The sequence below is a fragment of the Mchenga conophoros genome, linkage group LG10, assembly GCF_057382185.1.
Source record: "Mchenga conophoros isolate Kocher_MC1m ecotype Shallow Benthic linkage group LG10, M_conophoros_male_GT1.1, whole genome shotgun sequence".
In the NCBI taxonomy this organism is placed as follows: domain Eukaryota; kingdom Metazoa; phylum Chordata; class Actinopteri; order Cichliformes; family Cichlidae; genus Mchenga; species Mchenga conophoros.
The window spans coordinates 32448593-32469579 of NC_140535.1; the positions used below are offsets into that span (position 1 = coordinate 32448593).

Here is a 20987-nt window from a genome sequence, read left to right on the forward strand (position 1 = left end):
GGAATCCTTCTTAATGTATTAAGAAGATATTTTGGCTCTGCACTCCAACTGCAGTGGTGCTACGGATCGATGTTTTTTAGGAGAAGATGCCAAGAAATCTACCATACCAACAAAAAAGACCCGGGAAAAGAATGCAAACGAGTAAACATGGATGAAAGCAATGTAGCTCTTAAATTATTTTTAACAAATCAGCATTGCAAATGTCTCTTGAAGGGCTTTGATGTCTTTTCATTTAAAAGGACAAAGAGGGAAGGAAACGCTATAGCAACAACAGTATGATGGAAGAATGAGTCTCTTTTTTTAGTCCAAATAAAACTAATCTCACCCAAGAATCTCTCAATCTTCCTGTTACCAACTCAAAGCTTTAGTCACTAAATCCATTAACCTTTCATGCAGAGTTTGCTTGCCCAATTAAGCAAAAAATGAACGGCGCATTTATTTAAAGATGAATGGTGTCTGCTAGTAAAGCCTGATGCACAGAAAATGTGTGTGTGGTTCATAAAACTCCTTTCAAGCTTTCACAGCTGTCAGCCGGGCAGCAGTGTTCATCAGCCAGCAAATGGTTTAAAGTTGTGAGTTCATATATTTTTTCCTCCTACATTTGTTTTTAGACCACCTCTAAACTGAAAACTGAACCACAGCTCTTCATCTGCTGATCAGCAGCAAGTTTTGATGCTGCTGATGTCAGAATTCAAATGAACTGTGTTTTTTTAAAATGAACCAAGGCACAACAGCCACACCTAGACCCATGTACAGAACTGGGAGGGCAACAACGACAAGAGTCAAGCTTGAAAAGAACAAAGAGGAACTGAGGTGAAAAAGATAACCGACGGCTAGGATAGCAGTCAGAAGAACGAAACAACAACAGCATTTTGTAAGAAACATGGCAGTTATCTTGGCTGTAGCTACATGGTAGCATAGCTAGAATCAAACAAAGTCTTTATGATTTTGTTTGTTTAAAAACAGGTTTTGTAATACAACCATGTGATCCGACTGATTGCGGTTGTTACAAGCCTCTGACCGGTATCAAGAACAATGAGGCTGCAGTCTCCTGCATGCAGCGGCTCTAAAACATGGAGCGCTGTAATGTAATAGTAACAAAAGACTAAACCACTTTATCTTTGAAGGATTTTTATTTTTAACTAGTGCTGTCAACATTAATCTCGTTAACATGACGTTAATGCCATAACCGCATTAATGCGGCAAATCTCTGTTAGAGAGTTACTGCAGATCGCCCCGCGTGTGGGGCTGCACGGTGTCAACGCGTTAGCGCAGTTAGCTCATAAACGTCATTTTAATGAGATGACAGCACTATTTTTAACATTTGACCTTTCTTAGTGTTCATATGGATCAACCACTCCTAAGAGCAACCCTTTGCCTTATTGTTTAGCTTCTCCCTGTATATTATTATTGTGCTTTTGAATTTGCTCGTGCGTCATTTAGCTGGAGTATTTTTCTTGTCATTCCGTAGTGACGTCCAATAGATAAAAGGTAAGTGTTGAACTTGCATTTGATAGCATTTAACTGCAACTACAAATTTATAGTCAAAGAGATGTTGATGCAAGTGAAAGAACCCATGATTAGGCTCTGTATGATGACATTAAGTTGTTAGGCCTCCATCACTCAGGCCCAGAGATCTGCAAGTGATCATGGCGACCAAGTTTGCATCTAGTTGCATGAAAGACACCAGCTTGTTTGCGAACACTGACCAGAGTGATTTCAAGTGTTTCTCATGTTCCACTGCTGCTTGGCCAGTAGTTGGTGAGTGTTTGCAGACAAGTTGAGGTCTGCAAAGCAACTACGGACAACCGGAGCAACTGGGCAAATAAGTCAAAGAGATTATTGATGCAAAATTATAGTATCAGCTTATGTTTAGCACTGAAAGAAATTCAGGAACCTAACCAAAAACTTGTGGAGATGTGGAAAAAATGGTTATTTATTTGACTGAACTAATGCTAATATAATAATGTAAATATATATTCTACCAACAGAATTAAAGTCTTAGAGATAAATCAATGCATGCTTTGACTACAGGGCAGGGCAGCACGGTGGCACGGTGGTTAGCACTGTTGCCGCACAGCAAGAAGGTCCTGAGTTCAATTCCAACATCAGGCCGGGGTCTTTCTGTGTGGAGTTTGCATGTTCTCCCCGTGTTTGCGTGGGTTCCCTCCGGGTACTCCGGCTTCCTCCCACCGTCCAAAGACATGCAGCTTGTGGGGATAGGTTAATTGGAAAATCCAAATTGCCATTGTGTGAATGTGCGAGTGAATGTGAGTGCGAATGGTTGTCTGTCCCTGTGTGTTGGCCCTGCGACAGACTGGCGACCTGTCCAGGGTGTACCCCGCCTCTCGCCCTATGACAGCTGGGATAGGCTCCCGCGACCCTGAAAAGGAAAAGCGGAAGCGAATGGATGGATGGATGGATGCTTTGACTATTTTTTTTTTTTTTGGCATTTGTCAAGGAGTTTTTGCGTTTACAACAGCGGTCCCCAACCCCTGGGCCTTGGACCGGTACCGGTCCGTGAGTCATTTGGTACCGGGCCGCGAGAGTTGAGGCTCAGGTGTGAAATGTATAATTTTCAGGGTTTTTATCGGTTTTCAGCGTTATTTTGTTATCGTTTTTATCGTTAGCTCTGTTTTCCTGGGTCTTTTCACGTGTGTTATGAATAAATCTTCTTTTTTTCGGTACCGGTACTAGTTTTATTTTGTTGTATTTATCCGCGACACCTTAAAGGCCGGTCCATGAAAATATTGTCGGACATAAACCGGTCCGTGCCACAAAAAAGGTTGGGGACCGCTGGTTTACAAAATTATTACCACCATCTAAAATGTATGCCACGGTTGTCCTAAACTGACAATATTGCTCTTTACTAATCCACCAGTTTGCAAAAGCTCAAAATTGTTGTTATCCATGAATTTGACCAGATTAGTTATTTACTCATCTAAAAATCAGTTTTAGTAGATTACGCTTGATTAATTTCCAACTTCTCAGAGACATCCAGTATGCTGGCTCAAGTTTAGTTATAAGAATATGAACTCAGTTGGTTTTATATAATAAATAGTAACAATTTTAGTCTTAAACATGTTTGAAATATTTCTGTATAGTATACTAACTAATAGTGTTCCCTTGTTTTTATGACAGATGCTCTAATAAATTTGTAAATCTATGTATATAATGATGTAAAAAAAAAAATATATTTTTTTCCCTTTGGTCATAAATGTTGCCTATGTGAAAGTAAAACTTTTCACATAGGCAACATTTCATGCAAGGCATACGTTAAAATTTCTCTTATTCCGTATCAATAGCAAAATGGCATTATGTTAATATGAAGAGGCAGTCACAAGTAAAACTGTTTTGATGGAAAATTAGATTTAGGTGTTCAATTTGTATAAACAACAATGCCTCTGTGCTGGAAATTTCACTCTAAGGAACAATCGCAGTACTATCACACAGGAGCATATGTCCAATTTCATCAAACTACACAGCAGTGGCCTTTGTGTCTAATTGAGTGAGACGACAAAAGTCCTTACTCATTCAAACCAGAATTCAATTATTGTGACGGGCCGTTTTGTCTGTCCGGCGCACGCAGAGAGGAGGGGGAGACCACTGCTTAACATACTGGCCAAGTCGCAAGCAATTATGGCTGTGTTGTAGAATAATTCATGGTGAAGTACCAGACAAAAACATAATCTAATAGGGACTTCTGAGTATGATTAATGTGGAGAGTCGTAGATGCAACAGATTATATTTGGCTCATGAGTTGAAACCACAATGAGGGAAGCACCATTTGCTTTACAAGTCTTTTAGCTGCTTAGTTAAAGAGATACGGGGAAAACCAAAGAGAGGGAAGCACATGGGACCAAAATTCTTTAAAAGCTGTTTAATGTCAAAATATAGTAATGCTGAGCATATGAGCATTAAAATCAGTAAGCGCTTATTAAGAAGGAGGTGGTTCAGGAAAAATGAAAAATGTTTCATTTACTCCTGCACTTAGCAACAAGACCTCTTTTCTTAATAGCTTTACAGCAATTTAAGTTGTGCAACTATCTTCTCCTCATCCAGGTCTGCCCATTTCTATTGCAGTCTTTATTTAGTCCAGTTGCTTTCTAATGCATTCTAACCTGTTCTCGCCTCTTTTCTCTTCACAAGCTCTCTCCTTCGTCTCTTTTCCTGACATTGACATCTCTTGAAGTGACTGTAACCAATTCTCAATTTAGTGACAATGACGTGGTCTTTCCTGTTGATTCTGATATTATCCCCCCCACCCTCTCCTTTTGTTGCACCTTGCCATTACTGTTCCCATTTCCTCTGAACACTCTGCTCTCTGATTTTCATCAAATTTGACAATATCTCCATGAACACGTATTCTCTCCTGACAGCCACTTTTTTCCAGTGTGTCACAGGCTAACCTTGAATCAGTAAACAGTATTTCATATACTTGTTGGTGATTTTGGGTTTATTCGGCTTTAATCTTTGACAGCAACACTGAGTCACTGCAGATGACTATACTTTCTACCACTTCCTCTGCCCACTCTCAGTGCTAGAGGATGTGCAAAAAGCTAGACAGCATACAGTCTAACTGTTGTTTTCTTACTGACCCCAGTCTCCTGAATCACCACTGCTTCCTGCTAATGGATGATTTGACTTGTCTGTTAAAAACTGGCAGGTCAAAGGAATTCCACAAGAAAACCATAAAAGTTCTGAGGCGCTCTGACAGCAAGCATTTTGGGTCCTCTTAGAAGCGTGATCATCTTTATCCTATGACGAAACAGGACACAGGTAATCCGAGGGCACCAGGGCTCACTGGATGGCTTGAGGTTTATGAAATGATGTGAATTATGCAATTTGACCTTCATGGTCTCTAAATCTCAACCCAGCTGAATGCATAAGGGAGATTTTGCACCAAAATACTAGAGAATGATTCAACACTGTAATCTCAATTTCAAATGAATTTCTTTGCCAAGAATGATGTCATCACTTCTATACAGTTTTATTATGACTTATTAGTCATGTGACTTTTGGATACAAATTTTTAAATAATAGGAAAAAAGCAATTTTTACAAGATCATGAGTCAGTGACAAGCATGACTGAGGTTTCAGTGCTGTCATTTTCTGCTTACACACACACACACACACACACACACACACACACACACACACACACACACACACACACACACACACACACACACACACACACACACACACACACGGTTCATAACCCTGGGTTTAGTATATTCAGTACCAAACTGAAATGCCTGAATCCAAACATTAAACCAGGACCAACACGTCTTGGGAATCAAGTCAGCTTTCTTCACGGACGTCAAAGTGATTTTATTGATTATTTTCGATGCTACACTGCACTTGTGTGCACTCTTCTCTCTTTTTAAATTGTTTTTTTTTTTTTTTTTACCTTGAAGGATATCTCGTACTGCTCCCCTCCCCAAATCTCTAGACCGGTGTCGTATCCCCCGAGCTCCCAGAACCACTTCCTGTCGACAGCAAACAGTCCACCTGCCATCACTGGAGACCTAAAAGACACAAAGGCACAGTTGAGCATATATTGGAATACAACAGGAAGTATTAAAATGACTTCAAATCTTCCAGGCTAGCCACACACATAAAGTGCCAGGTTTGAACATCCCGTGACTTGCTAAATGCACACAGGATTAAATAAACAGAAAAGTGTGTTAGAGAATTCCGGCTCTATCCCACTCCAGAGCTGTGTTTTTCACATCCCCACGTGTGTGTGGCAACCCAGTGACACTCTTCACAGCACAAAACCAATTAACCCATCTGAACCAGTGAGAATACTGACTGGGATGACAAGCTCAGCAGTGCCAAACAACATAATAGTCCTCAGCTCAGAGTGCAGTGGGAGCTTCTCCCTGCAGCAGAACTGAACGTAAAATATCGAACAGCTTCTCATCAGGACACCGACAACAACAAGAGGAAAACGGGAGGAGCAGGCGGGCAGAGAAAGAAAAGTTTTATCCACGGGGAATATTCTGTATTGAACTATGAAATAATGCAAGACAGATGAGAACATAACCTCACAGAGAGCCTTATAAATCCAAGAAAAGCCTCGTTTCCTTCTATTTCCTGAAACATTACAAGGCATTTGTGCCCAGAGTTATTATCTAGTGATACACTAGTGCTCAGAATTTCAGAGCTTTATTTTTATTTTAATCTAAATTGTAGCAGTATGGGAATTAATAGCAAAGGGTATAAAAGGAAAATAAATTTGAGGACTACAGAATTAATTTTCCAATCATTCTCATGTTGAAACACCACGTTTGTCTTTGTTGCAACCAAGGTGGATACTATTGTTAGTGAATTATGAGTCTAGAGCGGTTAGCATGGATGATATGATGGGCTTGGACCATAATCTCAGGTCCCATCAGTGTTCAGAGAGATCGCTTGCCAACTTTGGCTTTTTTCCCCTTAAATTAATCATTAAATCAAAGAAATTTCACATGGAAGTTAATCTGCCTCTTACCAGCAGCACTTTTCCATTTTTTTACCGTTAGTCCAAGTATGTATTATGGTGGTAACGGTGAATATAAACCGTAATGCGTAACTGCTCCTTAACAACCAGCTTTGTGATCGTAGTGATAAAAACTAAAATGGAAACGAGACTGAGCCTAAATCACACATTAAGCGTCGTAAAGGCCATAAAAACACGAGCTGAGGTCGCTGCTTGTTTTCCCCTGCCTACGTTTGTTCTGATAAAGCGCGGCTTTCTGCAACAGTTTGAATAATTCTTTCACACAGGCATACTTGACCTGTCTGACCAGATAACTGTGCTTGTGCAGTTCATTGTCCATAACTGGTGACTGCTGTATGCTGGAGGAAACAAAGTGAAGCAAACAAAGCTGCCGCGCACGCACACGCGCACACACAATCTGCTTCCCTGGAATAGCGCAGAGTGAAATGCACCAGACAGACTTTCATCACAGGACAAAGGGTGAACAACAGTAGCTGCAGGGGCACAGAGAAACAGTGCTGCATGTCTGTGTGTGAGTGCTGATGGTGGGTATGGTCAGCAGACTGTGTGAGTTTAGCAAAGAGAGCGTAGACACTGCGTGGGCACTGATTTATGGGGTGGTGATTGTTAGCTCTTGTTCACCGGAGGGAGAAAACACAAACACTCTTCCCAGAGTTGCGTGGAAGGAAACCCAGCGGCTTTTGGGAATGACAGCACTGACATCTCGCAAGCTAGTCAATATGAAGATCGCTTAACCACAAGTTAAAGTTTAATCTGGCAGGGTAACAACCACATGTATGTTCAACTATACTGATAACAAGCATAAAACATAATAAAACAATTATTGATTTTGCCTGGGAGCCAGTTGCACTCCACTGTACGCCAGGCCAGGCGACATCATCTCAGGTGCAGATGCTTTAAAATGCTTCAGGTGATGGAAACAAACCATGTCCCATTCAAGATAGTCTCATCTATTCCATTCGTATCAATTAGCTTGACTAGGTCAATGGATCAGCAGCTTTTGATTGTTTCAATTGCAGCCTCCCCCTCAAGAACTGGTCATTGACTTCACAGTCAATTATAATTTGTAGTGTATGGTAGGACTGGGCGATATATAGAGGTTTTTTAAAAAATATCGATATATGAATTTTGGGTCATATTGCCCAGCCCTAGTGTATGGTATTAATGACTGCACCTGTACAGCCTCTAATGTTTGGAATTGAGTTTTAATGGCTTGATTTGTTTAGATTTTGTCCAATGTCATGGTGGACTGACTTGACAGTTCATTGTCTTTGTCTATGAGATCAAAAAGCTGTTTTTGGACTGTAGGATATTATTATACATTGCTAAATCTTTGATTCATATAAAATTAAATTGAAAACAAAATCCACATTTGGTTAGCATCATCAGATATACTGCACACCAAAGAAAAACAGGGCATTTCACTTAATTCTATACGCAATTTTGAATACATCTGACATATTATTCTATGCATGAATGTCCAATTAATACCTGTATTATAAAACTGAATTCAGCTTCCGTATCTGTCAGATTCTGTGGAACCTCTAATTCATCATTTCGTGGTCATTTGTCGTGTTTGTTTCTCACAAATGCCTGAACACACACGTGAACATTCACAAAGACCTCTTGAAAACAATGAATTCCATTCTCTTTCAAACAGGGAGCCACTACTCAAAGCCAGAAAAAACCCTGTTGCTGCAAAACACTTAATTTAAAATGATAATGAGTTGACTCAGTCACTACTCACACTGCTGCTCCTGAGTTGCTTAGCAACTACTTTGTTTTGCCGCTGTGCAGAAAAAAAAATCTGTTTGTGGAAGGAAAAAAAAACCGTTTTGGGAGGACATATTTAATTCATTTTATTCAGGCATATAATTTAATCAGCGTTTCGTATACACAGTACTGTGCAAAAGTCTTGAGATGCCCCTCATTTCTTTATATTTTGCTAGAGAAATGAAAAATGCATGCAGTGATTAACTGAAACATAAATCACTTCAGTAACACAGTATATTGGGCAAACAGGACTTTTTCAGTTCTTATGAGCTTTAAAGTCAACACAATACTCTAGCAGCCCATCATGGCTGAGGGCTGAAAAATGAAGTCAGTGACAGTTACTGGTTGGTCTCCAAATGGTATTACATGGAGTATTCACATTTCCATCAGCTTTGACAAGACCCCCAACACCAGTGGCTGAAATGAATTTATGAATTTATGACTCTGACTTTGGCGTTCCCGAATTAGTTCCTCTATTCAGCACCACCTGTGTCAAAGTTATCTGTATCTCTAAAGCCAAACTAAACATCTCATTCATTGAAACATGGGATTAACAATTGTGGGTTTACAGTTAGGTGCCTTGACTATTTGGCAGTGTTGGGCAAGTTACTTTGAAAAAGTACCGTATTTCCTGGACTACAAAGCGCACCTGAATATTAGCCGCACAAGCTAAAATCAGGGGAAAATCCTGTTTTGTACATACATTAGCCGCACCTGACTAAAAGCCGCAGGTGTTTCAATGTTGACTTATCATATGTAAGAGAATATGCACAAAGCGAATTGTCAGGAAAGAGATGGCTGTTTGGAGACACCCCTTTTATTAATATTTTGAAAATCAAGTTATGGGTACATATTTGCATAACTTTTCAGGTATATGTACAAGTAGCAGTAATTACAAGTAGGAAACATGTACTGTGCTTCATGAATGAGTAACAAATGTAGTACATAACAATAACCTACAGCACACCAGAAAAATAGATTCAGACTACCTTTTAGGCTCAGGTGCAGTGACACGGCTTTAACAAGAAGAAAAGTCAGTCATTCACCACCATCTTCCTGCCCACTAAAACCACCAAAGTCCTCTTCTCCAGTGTCAGATACGAACAGGCTCAGGGTGGCTTCGTCATCCACACTCAGATTCTTTCCTTCGTTGTCACTTTCAAAACCAAAGAAATCCTCGTTGTCAGTGTCAGAGTCGAACACCCTCTGAAGGGCCGTGGTGTCCTCCTCTCCATCATGCAGCAGTCCAGCCCTTCGAAATCCGTTGGTGATCGTGGATGTTTTCACACTTTTCCACGCTGTCAGATTCCACCGGTGGAGTTGGGCATAACTTGCTTTTCGCAAGTTTATCGCGCTACTTGTACGGCACTATGTTGGCTGGCGGATGGACATGTGACCAACATACCTCTCTTGAACCCGATACTGTGTGTCTGATCACATGCCCTTCCGCCAGGCAACGTAGTGCTGTACAACAGCGGAACAAACAAAACAAATCGTCTTACGATATGACAAAAATCATGGACAATCCATAGAAAAGCCGCACCTGACTAAAAGCCGCAGGGTTCAAAGCTGGTGCAAAAAGTAGCGGCTTATAGCCCGACAATTACGGTAATTAATTATAGTTACTTCTTCAAGAAAAGTAACTGAGTTAGTAACTGATTTACAAGATTCTAAAAGTAATTAATTACTTGAAAAGTAACGTTTGCGTTACTTAAAAAAAAATATATCTATCTATCTATCTATCTATCTATCTATCTCTATCTATCTATCTGGGGTCCAGGGTATAATTGGCCATTTTTGACTACTTATGATTTTCCCTCCACATTTCACCTTTAAAAGCTATTTACTTTCCCTTGTTTGGTATCATTCTTTTCAGCACAACCTCACGTGTCTGAATTTACAGTTATGTTTTCATTTTGACAAACTGTATTAACACAATTGATCTATAAATCACACAAAAAACATAAAATCCGAGTAGAAAAAGTTATATTTTTTACTGTGACAACCACAAACATGTTTAATGAATCATATTTCATAACTTTAAATGCAAATATAAATTGTCAATTTCAAAATCCTATGCACAAGTTTTGCAAACAAAGTTATTTGCAGCCATTTACCTTTGACCTTTTTTTTTATAACCATTTCAAACCATTTACAGAACAATCAGCTGTTCTGCATTCAATAAGATGCCACACAAATTATTTGTGCCACTTCAAAAAAATAATTTGTCCACTATAAAGGAGAACATCACAGCCTGATACCTGCAGGTCTGACAGCAGCAGGTGTATCACTCCTGTTTCTACCTGCAGACAGCAGTCGCCTCATTGTTCTGATGCAACACAAAACTATCCACAACACTACAAGACATCACAGTAACTACACACTCCAAACACGCTGAACATCACAAATCTCTCACATCTCAAAACTCGCTCTCTCTTTTTCTGCTGTCTTTATCTCTCTCTCTCTCTCACCTTGTTGCTTTGTCATCTTAAAGTGGTCATGTGATTGGCTTACCACGACTACTTTATTCTTCCTCAGACAAACAGCAGCACTCATGCGATTGTTTTGCCCCTTTAGCCCCAGGTGTTGTGCCAAAAAGTGATCGTCTACCAGACAGTGATTGCCGCCCGCGGGAGCGCGCGCAGCTGCTTAAAGCTGTAGCGCCCAGATTACTTACAGCTACTTCCGTGCAACTGATATAAACTGCAGTAAGCTGAACACAGCTTCAACCGTCTGTTTGTTGAAAAATAGTAACGCGACCGCACCGCATTTTCTTGTTAGTAACGGTAACGGCGTTGTAACAACAGGAATAGTAATTCTTTAGATTACTCCTTACTGAAAAAAAGCAACACCGTTAATCCCATCACTGCTCTTAGTACTGTGGTTTTTAGAGGAGTAGCAACTGTGCAGAACCACAGTTAACGTCATTATTTTTGGGTCAATGTGTCTCTCCATAACATGGTTCTTCTATAGTGAGGATAAAGTACAAGAAAGGGGGGACAAAAATACCCCAATCTCTTGATAATAACCACAAAATAAACAAAAATATATTCTGATCCATTTCCAGATCAATCACTACCTGAAAGGTCTTTAAGTATCTCATGCTTTACCTGACTCGGTCAACCTTTTAAGATGGATGAAGTGGATAGCCAGCACTACTGAAGATCCTCTTTGCTTTTGTAATGTGGGTCCGTCTTCGCCTTGTCAACGTAATTCAGTGTTGTAGCACACTAAAAACAATCTGTCCAGAGCGTGGGTCCCAGTCTCATGTGCAGACAGCACAGTCTATTTACTTTAAAAATGTCATTACTTTATATTGAACAGACACAAACACACACACAGTGAAAGTCTGCAGACCATCTGCTAGTACCAGGACCCCATACAGACTCTTTTTGATTACCTGTTCACCCACACTGTGAAGTGCAAGCTGAACATCGACCGGTGTGATGGTGGCCACAAATTTGTCCAGCCGGGTTTGCGAAACACTGCTGTAGTGTTTAAAGACGAGAACGGAAATTCCACCACTCTGAATGCCTGTAATTACCTTCCTACGCATGTCAACATTAAACTTTATTTCTTTTCAATAAAAGAAAATCACAATAGAAATGGAAATGGCAAATTGGATTTGCACAGTACAGACTTCAGCCCTCCGCCACAGAGCAGCTCTACTGAATTAATATTGACCGGCATCGACTAAAGTGACCTTAACAGGCCAGAAGCAGCAAGAAAATGCAATACCATAAGTAAAGTACTGGGCTCAACATGTACATTTGCCAGAATATAAAATCTCTGTACCCATTTGACTGCTGTCAGAGTAAATCAGATTGATGATACCACAACAATTATGTTTAAATTAAATCATGATTTCATAACCTTTAAGTTACATTTGATTTTGGCAAAGTTGTTAACAGCATTTGTCAGACCTGTGAAAATTATATTTATTGTCCTGTTAGTTTTGTACTTTTATTTATTGTTTTAACTGCAACTGATGAATGGTAAGTTTGCTCGTTTTAGACCATCTTCTCAGACAAAGTCAATTCCTACAAAGGAACAGAATCTCTGGGTGTATTTGAGGTAAAGGACAGCATGGTCCAGGTCTTTCTAACAAACAACTGAGATTAAACTACAAATGCTCAAGTTGATATTCTCCATTTCAGTCTACTGACCTTGTTAGCCTGAGCTAACTGCTAAATGAAACTTAAAGAAGCAGAGAGAGAGAGACAGAGAGCGGGGGGGGGGGGGGGACGACGACAAATGAAGGGAGTGTTGATGGCATTAACAAAAGGGACAGGGACAGTGACAGAGGCATGAGGACGGAGATAAAAATCATACTCCATTACCCTCAAACACACACGCACGCACACCTCCGAGATGGATTTTGCCAGCCCACCATGCCTCGTTCTCCACTGCTGCAATGTCAGAGTGAAAATGAAAATCTTTGCGACTCAAATTGGATTTGCACTGATGAAGGTCATTTCATTGGGTAAGAAGAGCAGACTAATTCACGAAATGAGGATTGATTCTGATTGTTCTGCAGCTCATTTCTTCTTTAGTTTCTTATCCTCCTGCATCACCGCCTGATCATGCCTACAGCATTTCCCCAGGATAGTCAAATATTCTCTGGCATCCAAACATAGACAAATGTCTAACTAATCCCTCAAAGCTCACAAATGGAGTGTTTGGCATCCCATGCAGTTATTTGGTTATTTATTTATTTCAGCATCCATTACTTAAAAGGTACAGAAAGGGGAAGAAAGTATGGCAAAAACCTATTAGGCTTCTTTGCAGAGAGGCAGTGTTGCCGGGGAATCAATTCAACAAAAGTGGCCTCAAGGCACTTTATATTGTAAGGTCAAAACATTCCAATAATATCCAATGACACTGTAAACACATTAATCTGTGACTGATCTTTGTTTAAAAGAAACTTTATAGACAACACTCAAATGGTTAACTACATGTGCAGCCAATCATTTAAACAAGAGACTCGCAAATTATCAAAAAATAACAACACACACAAAAAAATGTCTCAGCTCATTCTGTCCAACCAACAGCTTGAAATGTCAACATAAACAATTTAAAAAAACTCCATATGAGGGACAACTGTAGTCACAATGATGTCACTCATTGGGTTGTGATGTTCACTTTCAGCATCGTGGTCATCACCAATATGTTTTTTGTTTGTTTTTTTTAGGATCCTGCTTTTAAGGGAGAGGGTCGAGTGTAGAGCAGGGCGATATGACCAAAAATATTTATCACGATATACATTTGAAAATTTGCGATAACGATATAACTGACGATATAATTCACACTAGACAAAATACTTTACAACTCCTCAACTTTATTGGTGCAAAAAACAAAAACAAAACAAAAAACATCAATGTATTTTCACTTAAACAAGCAGCTGTTTTTTTTTTTTATGTGCATTAAAGTTATATAAAAATGTAACAGTGCAAATGCAAATTCCTTGCTGACAGTTTAACCAAAAGGCGTTTCCAGTGGAAACTGGCCGACATATCCTCAGCATAACCATGTGTAATATGCACAAAACTTAAAAAGAGGTTATACACACACAATACGGTAACATTATGTTGAAGCACAGTACGTATCACTCCGCGAGGCGCCTGCCTATGACAGCCGTAATGCTCCGACAATTACGCCGCGGTGTGGCTTCGTAGCTCAGCAAAGTCGTACTGAAACATTTGACAGATTTTTGAGCGCCGTGTACATAAAATCGTTTCGAGGTCAGTAAACACAACCAGAAGTCATACATAAGGCACACGGGATTATAAGGGGCACTGTCGATTTTCAGAAAAATTAAAAGGATTGATTTTAAGTGCGCCGTATTTTCCAAAAAAAAATACGGTAACAACAACGGCCCGCTAGCATGCTCTACCAAAGATAGTGTTTTGTTGTGTATCTGACGGACGAAAGCTAAACCAGTTCCACACCACTGAAGTTGGAGCATTTTTACAAACCAATTCTGGTTCATCCGTTTCATTCAACGATCCACTTTCGCCCTTCTCATTCTCCATCGCCGCCATGCTTTTTCCACCATGTGCGTATGAAAACAAAGGCACTGCGCCTGCGCGTTTTACCCATATTCTATCGCGATATTTCATTTTCTTATCTTTGCCCAACATTATACCGGTATTACCGTGAACAGTATGATATGGCCCAGCCCTAGTCGAGTGCCAGTTATCATCTAAGCTAGCAATGTCAATTAGTGCAAAGAGCACCCAGGCACCACATGGGTCCAACACAGACACCAATACCTGCTAATTACTGGAGGTACAAATAATTGGGTAGAATTTCACTCACCAAACCTGAAGCATAGACATTTTCAGTGGGTTTTTAGTAGAGATGGACCGATCCGATATTACGTATCGGTATCGGTCCGATACTGACCTAAATTACTGGATCGGATATCGGAGAAAAATTAAAAATGTAATCCGATCCATTAAATATCACGAAAGCACCTCACAAAACTTGCAATACGCCGTAACTCACCTCAGAACGTTAGCACGTTGGAGCAGTATGCATCACGTGATAGAGCGGCTGTGGCATGCGGGACCTGTGGGTGCTCTGGATAGCATTTGGAGCTTCGCTAGCAACCCGGCATTTCATCGCCGACAAAGTTATCCCCGAGAGAAGTACAGCAAGTGTGTAAGTCCATCTCTGAATGTTTGTAAAGCATTCCTGCGTTAAGCTTAACAAACGATATATGGAGCGACTGCCTCTTCTTGCTGCTACTTCAATCATGAAACTGCTTAACGATCAGCTGATCGGCTTTTCTGTCGCGAGTCCGTGTCTCTTCTTTGTTTTTGGTCCACTTTGCACCAGAAAGAGGAAACCAGCGGCTGAACAACAGCAGCACGTTTAAGCTTGATAAGCTGTTGTTAGAATTTATTTAATATTACTTTCTACACCAGGATCTTTTTCTATGACGGCTGGTAACTGTGCAGGGGCGGATCTAGCAAAGTTTAGCCAGGGGGGCCGATAGGGCATTAACAGGGAAAAGGGGGCACAAAGACATACTTTTCTTTCTTATTCTCATTTAAAATGTCTAGCTTTTAATAAATAATTATCTGACACCCAAAGTTTTAATTTGATGCAAAATGAATAGAAGTCCATTACTGTATATAGTAACTATTAAGTCTAATATATATACCCTAGTAAGCTATAGTACTTTTTCCTTTGGGAAGGTACCATCTGTGCAGTCTGCAATTTTGTTGAAGAAAGATGTTGAATCTATTTAATATTTCTTGAAAAAATAATTGATTTCTGTGCATTTTTTTCACACTGCATCAAATTAAGGTTGATTACGTCGATTAAGCATCATGAGGTGGAGCGTGAGGGGTGGTTCCCTATTTTTTATTTATTTATTTTTGTTGTTGCTGGGAGTTGGAACCCTATTAGTTAGGTTGCTTAATATTTACACTAAGTACTCTTTAAAATACCAGAATAGTGAGGATGGTGTAGGTTTAAGTTTATTAGATTGATCAGTATTGCTGAACTATGAAACATTTTTTTTGCATACAGGTATAACAGAATAGCTTTAGTGTAGTTGTTGTTTTAAACTTGAGTATGAACTTATACAAAATGCAGCAAGATATTTTAAAAACAGTTTTGTTGATTAAAAAACACTATATCGGATTCATATCGGTATCGGCAGATATCCAAATTTATGATATCGGTATCGGTATCGGACATAAAAAAGTGGTATCGTGCCATCTCTAGTTTTTAGTACAATTAACCACACAGTGGGCCACATGATTTGCCAGACAACTGCATTACAAATGCTCCAAATAGCACAAACGCAGTTGGAAGGTCCACTTCCAACTGTGTTTGTTGGAAGTGGACCTAATGACTTGAATAAGCTGAGCTGCAGCCCAGCGAAGGCACCCGTCTCTCAATATCTCTATATGGCTGAGTTAGAAAAATAAATAAATGAATCACTTCCCATTTCATTTTTATAAAGTTTCATCTTATTAGCTAGAGTTTGACTTAGTTTGAGGCCATTTGACAAACTGCATTTTTTGGAATTGTCATGCTGTATAAAACATGAGGTGACTGTGAAATGACCTAAATATCCACCGATCTCTAAATTGTTTTAACTCTAGAACTCACAGATCTACATAGATCTTTTTTTAAGCTATTGCTGCATAAAAGCTAATACAATAGCAGCTAAAAGTAAAGGTTAAGTAATTCCTTGAAGAGCTCTGCCCTAACTGAAGTAGCAAAATAATATAAAAATAGCTGAATGTCGCTCTTTTCCCACTCATAAACCCTACCTGACAAGAAAAACCAAGTAAGTCATAGTTCAGTGCTGCAACATAATCAGTCTTTTATAATGACATAGCTTTTGATATAGATATTGTACTGGCATTAAAAATCAGAGACAACATTTAAGACAGCGAGCTGGCAGCTTCACTTCACCGCCACACTCGTTCATTGAAATCCGAGAAAGCTTCCATTTCTCTGTACACTCTGGAATGTAAGACTGGGATTTTGGCATTTATCCACTTTGGAAATGGAATTCAATTTCATGTTTTGCAGCTTAATGGGGCAGTAGTCGAGTGCTTTAGTATCCATCCTATGCAACACTCAGGTGTAAACGCGTGTATGAGCATAGCAGTGCCGACAAAGACCTTCAGTGAATAAACACGGTGTGGTGTAAATCATTCAGAGGTGCACAGCTCAGACAAACCCAGTTGAAAAGCTTTAAGTCCCACTGGGGTCACCCATGGAACAGATGCATGCATTTAGTCATGGCACAATCAGATAATGGGTATAAAAAAAAAAAAATCCCTAACCAAGTATCAGAGTCACTCACTCAAAGGGTTCACTGGGGTCGTCCTTCTGCAGCTCTGTGGGGATCGGGATCCGCTTGTAATACATTTCCCAGTCAAACGCCCCTCGCATGGCGTCGCCCGCCTGTGTTTCATAGCCAAAGCTGTCGTGGTCGATGACATCAATCATCGGGCATACGATAGTCTTCCTGTTCTGGGCGATTCGGTCTGAGAGGGACAGAAGGAGGCACACACGATGGCGAGCAGGTTATGACAACAGATGGTGCAGAAAAGTCGTTTCCAAGCTTTGTGGCTTTAGACCTTTTACAGCCAAGCAAAGCCTACTCACCCTCCTGTCCACAGACTGCAGGTTATGAGGGGTCGGTGGGCTGTTTAAACAACTGGTGAAACTGTGTGTGACCATTTTTACCATGATTTATCTTTTACCATTGGTAAAAAACATGTTTTTAGGAACAAATAAAATGATTGATAATTTTTTACAAAATATTAATTTATTTTTCTACCATTTACTTTTACAGGAAAAAAGGTTAAAAGGTTTCAGTATAAATCAGTAACCATCGCCTCATATCTCTCAGCTCCATCTAGCTTAGATTTATTGCTTTGTGACTGGCTGAAATCTAATGGATGAATTATAACGCTCACTTATTTTACATGTGTCATTGTGTTGTCATTAGTTGTGTGCGCATAATCGAAGCAGCGTACAGATGTAAAAATGTCGTAAACCTGCGGTTTTTCTAGTCGTCAGTAAGGGAGCCACTCCTCTGACTACAGCAGGTTAGATCCCACAGGAGTCAGAAAATGACCCTACTTCTCATTTGAATGATATCAAACACTTTTCTGATAAGCACATTTACCATTTTAGCTCACACACCTCGGGTAGTTATAACAAACAGACCTGCCCTTCAGACAGCAATACACAGAGTAGAGGCACCTTAGATCAAATGCTGCTGGTCACATGATCACATTACATGGAAACCATATGCAGTCCAAGCCCATAGAATGAGTATTCGTTACTCATTCTAACTCATATTCTGGATTTCAAAATGTGATATGTATGCTTAAATGTCTGTGTGGGCTGGCATAAACATCGAGTGCTACAAGAAAGCATGATCAGGAAAGTTCAGCTGCTAATCACCAAGCGTATGAATCACACTGTGGCTTGCTTGAGTTATGCTGGCACTGAGCATGTACATCTCCCAAGGAGAGAACACTTTACTCTAACAATAAGAACACTTCTGGATTTACACTTTGGCTCCTAAAGGTCTCAATCAATAAATTGATGTTATTTTAGTTTTTTTTATGATCCCTTGTATTTTTATGTCTGGCTGGTTCAGCTTCTGGCTGTCTGTATACAATGATACAACCTTCATTTTTTATTTCATTTTTCATTTATTTTTTAGTGCTTTCCCCCCCAAGTGTTACATTTTTCTTTTTTGGATGAATTTATTTATTTACTTATTCAGAGATTCAATAATATTTCAGACAGTTAACAGTGTGTAATGCACCACCCACACATGACTTTGAGATGTTATTTATCTAGCAACTATGTAATATATGGGCTCTGAATGGACATCTTCACGTGATGAGCTCACATGACCAACAACATTCATTATCTGATGAAGAGCAGATGTGCTTGAAACATTAAAACAAACATGATGGTTGTTGTAATGAGGCAATGAAGAGTGAGAGCTGTTGTCTAATTTTTTGGCCCAGCAAATTTCCCACTTTTTGGTATATTTTATTCTATTTTTTAAAATCGTATTTAATAGATTTTTGGACACTTTTACACTTGTACAGCTGCTGTTATTGTGTATATACCGTATTTCCCGGACTACAAAGCGCACCTGAATATTAGCCGCACAAGCTAAAATCAGGGGAAAATCCTGTTTTGTACATACATTAGCCGCACCTGACTAAAAGCCGCAGGTGTTTCAATGTTGACTTATCATATGTAAGAGAATATGCACAAAGGGAATTGTCAGGAAAGAGATGGCTGTTTGGAGACACCACTTTTATTAATATTTTGAAAAACAAGTTATGAGTACATATTTGCACATGTAGTACATAACAGTAACCTACAGCACACCAGAAAAATAGATTCGGACTACCTTTTAGGCTCAGGTGCAGTGACACGGCTTTAACAAGAAGAAAAGTCAGTCATTCACCACCATCTTCCTGCGCACTAAAACCACCAAAGTCCTCTTCTCCAGTGTCGGAAACGAACAGGCTCAGGGTGGCTTCATCATCCACTCTCAGCTTCTTTCCTTCGTTGTCACTTTCAAAACCAAAGAAATCCTCATTGTCAGTGTCAGAGTCGAACACCCTCAGAAGGGCCGTGGCGGTGTCCTCCTCTCCATCATGCAGTAGTCCAGCCCTTCAAAATCCGTTGGTGATCGTGGATGTTTTCACACTTTTCCACGCTGTCAGAATCCACCGGTGGAGTTGGGCATAACTTGCTTTTTGGGCATAACTTGCAAGTTTATCGCCGCTCATCATCCACAACTCCCGCTGAACGCATAGCGCTACTTTGAAGTTTGTTTTTCGCGCTACTTCGTACGGCACTACGTTGCCTGGCGGACGGACATGTGACTAACATACCACTCTTGAACCCCGATCCTTCCGCCAGGCAACGTAGTGCCGTACAACAGCGGAACACACAAAACAAATCGTCTTACGATATGACAACAATCATGGATAATCCATAGAAAAGCCGCACCTGACTAATAGCCGCAGGGTTCAAAGCTTGTGCAAAAAGTAGCGGCTTATAGCCCGACAATTACGGTGTGTGTATATATATATATATTTTTTTATATTTATTTATTTATATTTCTTCATACATTCTTATATAGTTCTATGCTGTGTATTGTGTATTTTGTTGTACAGTTATTTTATTTTCAACTTTAATTTATATATTTTATCTTATTCTTTCCCACTTAAATTTACCCTTCATTCTAAATTGTGTTGTACAGTTATTTCATTTTTAACCTTAATTTATATTTTATTCCTTCCTAGTTAAATTTACCCTTTTTAATTTTTCATATTTATTTCCTCTTATTCATAGCCTTTTCTTTTTTTTAGGTCACGGGCAGTTGTCTAAGCATTTCACTGCATATCGTACTGTGTATGACTGTGTACGTGACAAATAAAATTTGAATTTGAATTTTTATTTTTCCCCAAAATGAGTTTAACGTCACACGTAAAGAGCAGCCATCACTAAGGTTATGACCTAGGCACACAGTGCAGGCCGGTTGAGGATCGGGCTCATGTTAAGGGTCATGGCTCAATAATGAAGTCCTCACCCAGCAGTGGAGGCAGCCAGTTCACATTGGCTTCACAGTGCGAGTCTAGGAAGGTGAGGACTTCTCCTTTAGCAGCAGCTGCTCCAAGCAGGCGAGTCCGGATCAGACCCTCCCTCTTCTTGGTCCTCAGGATGCGAACCTTTGGCAGCCGTACCATGTACTCCTCTAGTGCCACCTTAAGGTGTTCTGAAGAGACAACATGAGAGAGAGCATAATTTAAAGAGTGGAAAAAAAATGCCATAATGGTATAGAGAGGATCAATATCATACCTTGTTAATGCGTGCAGGTAAATACGGATCTACTGGCATGAACTGCTTCAGAAAACTGTCCACAAATAGGAAACCCTCACAACAAAAATGCTCTTCAAAAAACATGAAAAGAAAACTAACCCATTAGCTGTCACCATCAAACACGACATCTGCTGCTGCCACATGCTCCACACTGAAATGTCCCCCTTAAGGCCTCTACATCATAACGTACTTTCACCCATACAGAGAAAAACTTTATATTACTTACTTTTCTACACTCACTGACTTTTTTTTCCTTTTTTTTTTATATCTGCAGTCATTAGACAGAATGTTACCCTCAAGAGGAAGA

At 39.8% G+C, this 20987-nt stretch overlaps 1 protein-coding gene across 1 annotated transcript in view; it reads right to left on the reverse strand.

The window, feature by feature from the left end:
- Window positions 1–20987, reverse strand: part of LOC146566249 (polypeptide N-acetylgalactosaminyltransferase 10-like) — a 121291-nt gene that overhangs the window by 25892 nt on the left and 74412 nt on the right. The window contains exons 5-7 of the mRNA XM_085289850.1: window positions 20391–20576; window positions 17115–17298; window positions 5414–5531 (exon numbers count right to left, since the gene is read on the reverse strand). Coding sequence (XP_085145976.1) covers window positions 5414–5531; window positions 17115–17298; window positions 20391–20576 — 488 coding nt within the window. The remainder of the gene's footprint in view (window positions 1–5413; window positions 5532–17114; window positions 17299–20390; window positions 20577–20987) is intronic.